Source organism: Pagrus major, chromosome 15, assembly GCF_040436345.1.
Source record: "Pagrus major chromosome 15, Pma_NU_1.0".
Taxonomy (NCBI): Eukaryota; Metazoa; Chordata; class Actinopteri; order Spariformes; family Sparidae; genus Pagrus; species Pagrus major.
In genome coordinates this window covers 29,717,502-29,727,356 of record NC_133229.1, presented here as the reverse complement: position 1 = coordinate 29,727,356, position 9,855 = coordinate 29,717,502, and the positions used below count along the sequence as shown (strand labels likewise).

At 40.6% G+C, this 9,855-nt stretch overlaps 1 protein-coding gene across 1 annotated transcript; it reads left to right on the top strand.

Moving 5' to 3' along the window:
- The first annotated feature begins 4,701 nt into the window (after nt 1-4,701).
- LOC141009068 (uncharacterized) lies at nt 4,702-9,416 on the top strand. Its single transcript, XM_073481479.1, has 3 exons — nt 4,702-4,753; nt 7,009-7,193; nt 8,877-9,416. The coding sequence occupies exons 1-3, from the start codon at nt 4,702-4,704 to the stop codon at nt 9,351-9,353; spliced, it is 714 nt and encodes a 237-aa protein (XP_073337580.1). The 3' UTR covers nt 9,354-9,416.
- The last annotated feature ends 439 nt before the right edge of the window (nt 9,417-9,855 follow it).

Genomic DNA, 9,855 nt, shown 5'->3' with positions numbered 1-9,855 from the left:
AATGCCTATGATATACTGCACATTATTTTTTGCTTAATGTGCGTACATGTATTTATGTAAATGCTTTATTATTTAAAATACTTCACGTGTCATACAGCATTGTCTTTTCTTAAGAGTTGTTTTATTTATATTTTACTACTTGATGCTATCTGACACTTAGCTTTTATTTTATTTTTATTAGTTTGACTAAGTTAGTTGACATGAGCACCGTCAGGTCAGGGGTTTGACGCTGATACTGATTAATCATCTAGGTGTTGACAAGGGTTTTACATCGGAGCTGCCACAACTACAGTAACTACTGTAAGAGTTTCTTAATAGAGACATGAAGTTAAAGCTGTTGGAGCTTCAACAATGCACAAACATCATCAGTTTAAATCCATTTCACATCCTCAGGCACTAAATATCTACCTTCTTCTTTAACAATCGACCACATGCAACTTCTACACATAAGGCTCCAACTAATTATTATATTATAATTAATTTCTAATGTCAGAAAATCCACATCCAGATTCATCAGAGCTGAAGGTCATGTCTTCAAATGTCTTCAACTGTCAAGGTCACAAAGATACAAAAACATTTACAATGTTATAAGACGGATGAAAGCAACACATAGTCACCTCTGAGGTGTTTGGCTTAAGTTAATGACGGAGTTAATTGGGGAGTTTCATATTCAGACCAAAATTTCTCACTTATACACATGAAATCTAATTAATTTATGGGAGGCATATTGCCATGAAATTTTTCTGATCACGTTCTTGCTCCTCAGAGGATGAACCCTTCAGGTTTTCCTCTATTAACACCCTGATGATATCGCTTTACCATGTAACCAAAGTCTTCAGCAAGTTGTCCGTTCTGTCCTTTAGTCTTCTTACTTACTCAACTTGAGATTGAGACAAATCACTCTTACATGCCGCTCATCTGTTGACAGAAATCTGCAGTCTTTAGGTTGTACTTGTGGCAAGATACTGGAATATCTACCTTTGACAAAATACCTTGAAAAATATCAGTATTAGATGCCATTTTTAATCCCACCGGAAAGACTTGACACAACGTTAAAGCTCTTTAGATTAGACTACAGTACAGCTGAGTCTGGACAGATGATGACTGAATGAACAGCTGTTTTAATGAATGAAAGGAGAGAATATGGAAGTGTTGCTAACTTCACCAGCTCGGGCCTTATTGAAGGCAGGCAGGCAGGCCGGGATGGGGATGGGGATGGTGGGGGAGGGTTGAACTTGGAGCTCCTAAGAAGATTTACGCTTCTTTTTTTTTCACTTCGTCAACATCATTCGTCTCTCTTCACCGGCCGGCATCCTCACTTCCTCTGCTGCTTCATTCACTGGCTCATTTGTTGATCCATCATGTTACAGGGGTAATCTTTACATATCGAACGCTTGTGCCATTATACAGCACTAGATAATGTGGCAACAGAGTGTGTCTTCGGCAGATACATTATCAGCAGTGTTGGGGTAACACATCATAGTCATGTATTACTTTAAGTGGGAACAGAGTTGTATAAGGCATCTCTAACATGACTTTGGTGATATTATTAGTCATTTTGTCCAGTTACCACCAGAAATTAAGGCTTTGTTGATGTTTTTTTTAAGAGTGTTGGTGAACAGCCAGAATGGTTGCAGAGTCGTACATGTACGTGGGTCTACTCCCATTACTTTGGGTTTATCAGAGAAAAAGACAGAAACATAATAGTCAATCCAGTCTATGCATTAGGAAGCTAAAGAAACTTTCTACAGTGAGAAATAGAAAAAGTTTAAGTTCATAATTTATTAGGCTTTGGTCCTTCGTCTGCTCATCCATCCTCATTTATAAGGCTGGTGGTTTGTTTAAAAATGTCAAGGGTTTGTTGCTCTGTATCATCTTTAATACAAAGATATCATCATTAATACATAGATATCATCATTAATACGTAGATATCATCATTAATACGTAGATATCATCATTAATACATAGATATCATCATTAATACGTAGATATCATCATTAATACATAGATATCATCATTAATACATAGATATCATCATTAATACATAGATATCATCATTAATACATAGCTCTACCTGCGTGACCATCTCATCCTCAGACCTGAATGACTGAGCAGGTTGGTTGACGATACATTTGTTGTATGCTGACATGTTTGATTAGATTCAGGCAAGACAGCTACTTCAGTTAGGTTGAAGAGAACATTGTGGTTTGGATTAAAATAACTATGTTACTTTGTAACTTCCAGTAGAGTCCAGCAGATCGCCTCATAACCCTTTGGGGCAACTTCAGTCATCAGGTTTTGCCACTGACAGGCTGAGGTTGTTATTCTAAGTGTCTGATGTCATTACAGAAACAATTCCTACTCGTCCTAGATTGACCTGTTTGTTAAATAATAAGATCCTTTTTATTTGTTTTTTACCTGAAACACAAGTCTTGATCAAGGAGGAGAGGACTCACTGAAAGTTCCTCTGAACGACCATCTTGCAAGATTTCAGAGCAAGAATTCAAAAGTTTTGACTGAATATTTAACTGATTTTGACAATCCTGATGAGGCAACAACTGTACGCATCCACCTCGCTCACTCAACAGCACATTTAACTTAAACTGACAATAGATAAGTGTTTTGCTCTATGGAGTGAATATTGACTGCACAATGTAACGGCACCAGTGGTGTTTACAATGGTTCACTGCCATCGGGCAGTGGAGGCTGACTGTCGATGCAGTCAAGCTGGCAGCCTGGCACCATTTCTGTCCATTTTCACATCTCCATTGCAGACTACAGGAATGAATAAACTCATATTTTGTCCCGTGTTGTTGGTAGTTGCTAAGCAACCCGGTCCAAAACTAACACAACTTGGAAACTAAAGGTGGGGAGAAAGTTGTCTATGTCCACTTTAATATTTGACAACATGTACTGAAGACGAGCCCTCACACTGAAATAACATCAGAAAACAGAATCTGAGAAAATCTGGGTTAAAAAAAAAATTCGCCCCAATTCCTGCGAGGAAATCTATCTTGCAGGGTCAGTCTTTGCACTTTTGTTCCAAAAAGTAGTAATTTCCGACCAGCAAACAGCATTAGCATGTCTCGCCTGTCTGTCCCGTGCTGTCTCTGCTGTCCCTCAGCCCCTCAGCCCCTCCCGGTGTCCCTGACCCGTCCCCATTTGTCCCCATTCACTGCAATTTTAGGGCGAGCAGCAAGTGGACAGATGTTGTCAGCCATCAGTGTGATCAGCAGCAGTAAAGGGAAGGATTTAGTTGGTGTTAAGTCCATGACAGCGCTTCCATCTAAAAAAAAAAAAAAAAAAAGCAGTCGACTAATGTGTCCGTGTCATGCAACAATTCTTAGTTTGTGTTGGTTTCTACTTTGCCTGGTTTTCATTCACTCTGGTGATCATCCTGCTGTCAGTCTAAGGGATATTGTTTGTGTTAACCTCCATCGATGAGATCAATATTTTATCTGCACCGCTTTATTTTTACAGTTTTACCCCTAATGTATATTTGACATAGTAGCGCAGAGATTAAGGCGAGATTGAATCATGAATGTAGAGGTTGTGGCACGCTGAAGATCATCACGAGCACAAACTTCATCTGCACTCTAAGCAGATTTGATGCACTTGGGTATAGCTCAGTACTGAAGAGAAGCTCCAAATCCGTCCATTGTCATGTTTCCCATCACCAGAAAGATTTTATGAGAGGGTCTTTGCTCGATTTTTAAGCTCTTATTGCTTCCTGATTTGTAACAGCTCTTTCTTCTGTCCCTGGGCTGGAAAACTGTAATCGCATTTCGACTAATAATATACAGTAAAAATCATCTACAGTTTAGTGTCTTATTGTGTAGTTGAGGGATTATTGGGACTCTGAACAGATTGAAGAGGCAGTGACCTAGTAGACTCACTTTGCTCAGAAAGCTCAGACAGATTGTTAAAAAAGAATTTACTGAAAAAGTATTAAAAAAAAAACTTTGGTTAAAGGTTTTGTTTAAAAAATAAAATCACTGAACTACTTTTGGAGACCTCAGTAGGTGGATGAGTACTCTGTGTGGCCGCCTTGTTGGCTGGATGACTCAATTTGTGGTGGTGTAGTTTGCTGGGAGGCTGAGCGACCGTCTGAGCGCGTAGGAGTGAAAGCACAGCAGCTTTGACCACGTTGTCCTGTTGTCTGACACTGACGGAGTGACATGACCCAGACATCTGACACAGTTTCTAAAGTGGAAGATCATGTGACAGTTGGAACATATCGAAGCAGAGAAATAAAAGAGACTACCGGTCAACTCTGGTTTTCTAAAACACATATTTGGACTTCACTATCAAGTTGTTAGAAATGTTCTTGACACAGATGCGTCAGTCAGGTCTGAGTCAGGGTTTAACAATGTTCAAGGACCAACATGTTGTTGAAATGTAAGCAGTACAAAAAGACCACACTCTCCGAAGATAAGCCGCTGAGCACGTCAGCTCCAAACAGAACAGAAATAACTTCAAGCTGGAAAGACGCTGTCTAAGAGTGAGGAAAAGAAAAAAAACAAGATGGGACTAGCCCCATACTCAAATGTTCAAAGTCAAGATTCAAGATTTAATTGTCATAATGCAACACACTTGTATCATGAAATTTCTGTTTGTAATTTCCTGAGCTATATTCACATAAAAACAAAAACAAAACAGATTAATTAATAAATAATAATCAAGTCAGAAAATGTGTTGAAGATGATCCAGGAGTCTCGCAGTCTGAGAGAAGAAGCTGCTCTGTGGTCTGCTGGTGCGGCAGCAGATACTTCTGTATCTTTTGTCAGACTGTGGCTGGTGGTGGTGACATCTTTTAGTTTCCTCTGGGCTCTGTGCAGACATCTCACATCACTGATGCTCTGTAGATGGTACCAGTGATGGTCTGGGCGGTTTTAATAACCTTTCCTGTCCCGGGCTGTGCACCACGGCAGTTTGTGATGTTTCCAGTCAGAATAGTTTCTGTTACTTCTCTGTAAGAGTTGATGAGAACTTGGCGTGGGAAATTAACCTTTAATTTCCTTGTGAAGTAGAGCTGTGTCATTAGAAGCGTTATCCCCTTACTGCTTGGAGGAGGTTGGTACATTTTTGTAACTGTCCCGGTTTTCTGGGATCCCTTCGGTGAATCGCTGTTCCTGTATTATGTCTTCTGAGGGACTCTGACTGAACGTTATCTGCAGGCATGAGGCTTGACAGATTGGACATTCATCTCAGATGGTCTAACAAAAGATACCATTAAGTTGCAATGTTGGAAATGTAGGATTTAGTGGATGTGGAGCACAACAAATATGAGGTAAAAATCAGGATATCTTGGCTGTTGGTACTTTGGTTCTGACCATTCGATTTTTAAAAGCGTCTCTCGCCAGTCCTCCAACTTTAGCGATGTGCCAGATCACAGGTGTACACCTTTAAACTGATTAAACAAGCTGTAAATGAAGATCAGCAGTGATTTTATCCATTATTGGAACTGGTTAAGAAAGATAACAAAAAGACAAAACCCACCCAACCCACAGTCTTTTCACCCTTCTACTGTCTGGCAAAAGATACAGAAGTATCCTCGGTACTTGCTTATATTGAATTAATTATTCTGTATAGTATGTAACCAGTAACCATGTGGTTACTCCTGTAAGTGATGACGTAGATAACACTGGACTAGATTTTGTGTTTCCACATCACTGAACTTCATAAACTCTCTTCTTTCACCAGTTGTGTTTCTTTGCTTTCACTGCACCTTAGTTTAAACTTTTCTTAACCAGAAAAACTGGATCTTGAGCTCTGCTTGCTGCACTTGATCCTGAACCGCTGATGACGTAAAAGCCGAGTTGATCTTGATCTAAAGTTGCGTAGGTGTAAATAGATTCTTGTCTCCAAAGAAGGTGTTATTGTGCGTGTGCGTACTCAGACAAAATGGCGCCTGACTATTTAAAGCAAACACTAGTTTGTGTCCTTTTTGAATTATATAAAACTCATCAGTGGGAGAGACTGAATGGTTTGTGAGTGATTTTCATTAACTATAAAAATGTATGACGAATCTTTCAGTATCCCTGAAGAAGAATGTACAGAAGGTCCCTGATATGAACACAGGCTTTCTGCACATTCAAGCAGCTAGTTTGACTGTTTACTTCCTTTGCTGACCTTGAATGCTCCGCAGCCGGACCGACATCAGCAGATCAGCTAATGTTGTGACTGTGATTTCTAAAAGTGTATTTTTTCTGCTTTTGATATCAAAGAAAAAGCATCTGTAATCCCCCCTCCTGATGTTTCTTGACCTGCACTGGCTTTCCTCTTTTCTCCTGAGCTCAGTCTGACAGTCGTGTAACTGCTGTTTGTTTCAAAGTGCTTTTCCAGGAGCCCTGTCTGCTCTGTGTGTTGTACAGTAAAAGCAGTTTATCTCACGGGTTTGTCGTCCTGTTGTTCTGTTTCACATCTTCACAATGTGTGATAACAACCTGTTTGAATGCTCACTCACAGGAATAACTATCAGAGTAAATCAGTGGGTGGTATTTGCATGTTGGGATTGATTTAAATGTAGCAAATGCAGTGACTGAAGTTTATCTTTTATTACACTTGCTCCTTGTCAACTTTCTAGTCCTTTCTTTGTTAAAAAAAAAAAAATCAGGCAGTTTTCACTGTCATGCAACCACAAGTATTAAAAAGGTAACAGTACAGTAACAGTCTGTTACAAACAAGTAAGATAATCAGATTTGTTTATTTCAACACGACTGTGCATTTTGAGAAGGAAGAAAGAGAAGGAGGGAGAGGATGAAGATGAAAAAAGGAAGAGGAGGATGACACACTTCTGCTGACCATCTCCCAGCATCTGTGGCTAAATCCTCCCATCAGCACCAGTGACGTCTCTCCTCTCAGCTGGACACACGGACTGTCTGCTGCCCTCATTTCTTCCTCCCTCCTCCCCCTCTCAGTTATTATTTCAGGCTGATCACTTCAGCTCTGCGGTCAGTGTCCCTCTGAGCTCCCAGCGGACTCCTCGTCTCTCTGTCCATCGAACAGTACCTCCTCTGAGTGCTCTCGGCCCCTGCAGCCCCAGGGCTCCGGCTGGGCTTCAGATCCTCCACTCATCCACCATGCGGTCTCTGATGGATAGCAGCTGGATGAAGTTTGGACCGGCCGGCCGGGACTCCCTGGACTGGTCCCCCGGACCCTCGGCTCTGCCGTCCACTGACAGACAGTCACCGGTGAGTTTGTCCAAATCTAACGGGTTTGTTGGGACTATTATTTTATTTTAATGGAGAGACACTACAGGTGAAAAGGGTAATTTTTTCAAATTATAACCATTGTTATAACATTTTAGAGTTGAAGGTTTTTAAAGAGAGGATTTTGGAGATCTCTTTTTCATCACTTATTCCTAAAAAACATGATGAAAATTGATCTTTTTTAAATGGCTGCTGACTAACACAGCCCTCTAGAAAAACATTCCAAAAAGAGAAAGGTGTATAAGTGGACTGTTTGGTGTATGTAAGTGCTCCTGAAGTGGAGTAAAAAAACTCATTTTGAGAAATTTGCCTTTATTGTAAAGTTCCATACATTTATATGTATAGATAGAGCAAAAATATTTACCTTTTATATCTCCATGAAACTTCCCCAGTTGACTACTTACAGTATACTGACTATAGTTTCCTGATATTTTATGTTTAAATATACAAAATAAAATTAAGTACACACCAATCTGCAGAAATGTCTGGAGCTGATGTCTGAAAGACGACATGTTACTGAAGCAAAATTGCTCAAGATCGACTGGTGCATGAAAAGAAAAATGTTTTCACATGTAGTGTCTTCAGTTAGAAAGAAAAGGAAGTAGGTAATAAGTTATTTAATACAGCAAAGAAGCAAATAACAAAGAAAGCAAAGAAAACGTTTCCAGAAGTTTTTACAGTTGGATGCTTATGGCTCTTATACATTTTATAGGCTGCACAATGAACTAGAATATTACACATTCTTGTAGCATTTTACAACGTTACAAAGGTTGCAACTTTGTAAATAAACAAATAAAATACAAATATGGGCTTACAGATGCACCTGGCTTCATTCAGCATAGCAACAAAATGATGGTATTTGGCCAATGAGATTATATAACAAGGTAAATGCCAGATAAACTCCTTATCTGATTGCTGAATGTTGGAGGTAATCATGAGGATGTGCAGTTAAACAAATACTTGAATACGGCATTATTAAACGTGGATTTATTTTAGGACTTGTGTGATTTGGAAAGTATGTTTTCAGGACTAACTTCTTTCAATGAATGACGTACAATTGATACAATAAAATGAAAAATATCTGAATTCAATCCCAGAGATCCATCTTTGTCAAAAAACAAAAAACCTTTAAACTGTGTCTTTAAAGTGCACAGGCAGAAAGAAAACACAACTTCCTCATCTCTTAGTCTCACCACCCAAATGTCTCCTGAAACAGAAAAAAACCCAACATTTTTCTAGGTGGTTTATGTTTAAAATATTTAGTGTTGGTGTGACTCTTTGCTCGAACATCTACAGCAAAATGTAACACGGCTACTTTATTTTGCTTTCATTCAAATCTTCATTAGATCTATATCTGGCTTGCAGAACTTAAAGTGCATGAATGTATTAAGTATTTAAACTCATTCAGTGGCGGTGTGCTCACATTAACCATCGGCCGTTTTGATGGTTCAGATTAATTCCTGTAAAGAGGTCAAACAGATGTTTGACTCACAGCACCCTCTGTTGGACAGATGTTATCTGACCAACTGACTTCAGTATTCACTTTACCACTAAATGTGATTTTTGAAGTTTCTCTATTTACGGCCAACATTTCATCATGGTAACCAGGCTGGAATTAATCTATTCTCAGAGTGTATAATACAATTTATTTGTGTTTGACGACAGGGCCAGAGCTCAGGTGAGGCGATCATCAGTGCAGGAGCCATGACCTACATCGGCATAGCAACCGTCTCCTTCCTCCTGCTCTTCATCAGTTTCCTCGGCTTCCTGATGTGGCGCCGCAGGCGTGGCTTCAGCTTTGACGGCAAACTGGGATTGGCCAACGTGATCGCCCTGGAGGACCTGCAGGACCCGGAGAGGAACTGTGAGCTGCTGTCATCCATCCGTCGCAGTCGGAGGGAGCACCAGCTCCCCAGCTCCAGCTCTGAGCAGGACGTGACGGACGGCGTGTTCCTCATGGTCTACCTGCCCTCGCCGTACGAACAGACACTCACCAGGATTGCCAGAGCTGCCAGCACGAGCAGCTCCAAGGACGTGGAGCTGCTGCCTCCCAGTCCTGGACTGGAGACAGGCAGCAGAGAGGAAGAAGAAGAGAGGAGGCTGAACGACAAGGCAGTCGTAGAGGAAGAAATCAAAGACTGAATCAGGCGGAATACAAAGGAGAGAGGGGACGATGAGAACAAATCCAATGAATTCCTGTTGAGGAAAACATGAAACCTTCCTGACTACAAAAGACTCTACTGTACATCAAACTAGATCTTGAGAGAAACAAAACTGACAACAGAAGGCTGTCATCACCCGGCCCTGTCCTGCTGCACCAACACCTCTTTGTAGATCTGTAGAGATTTTTGGACGTGGTTTGATGGGATGGGATCCAGAACACACTTCCTGTCTTCAAACCTCCCACTGGATGTTATCCTCAGTTATTCTTCTTCTAACAGAGAAGCTGACTGCTGCCGAGTGCTGTTTTTGGTTGTTAGGTGTCCTTTTGACAACGACGGTCTTTTGCAGGGATCAAACCTCTGATTTTCTAGTGACAGTCCACTAAGAGCCCCGATGGTACCCTGCTGCCCCTGCACCATCCTGCAGTATGTACAGTTAAATGGCTGAAGAAGGTGCAGAATAGACGGAGTGTATTTGATGT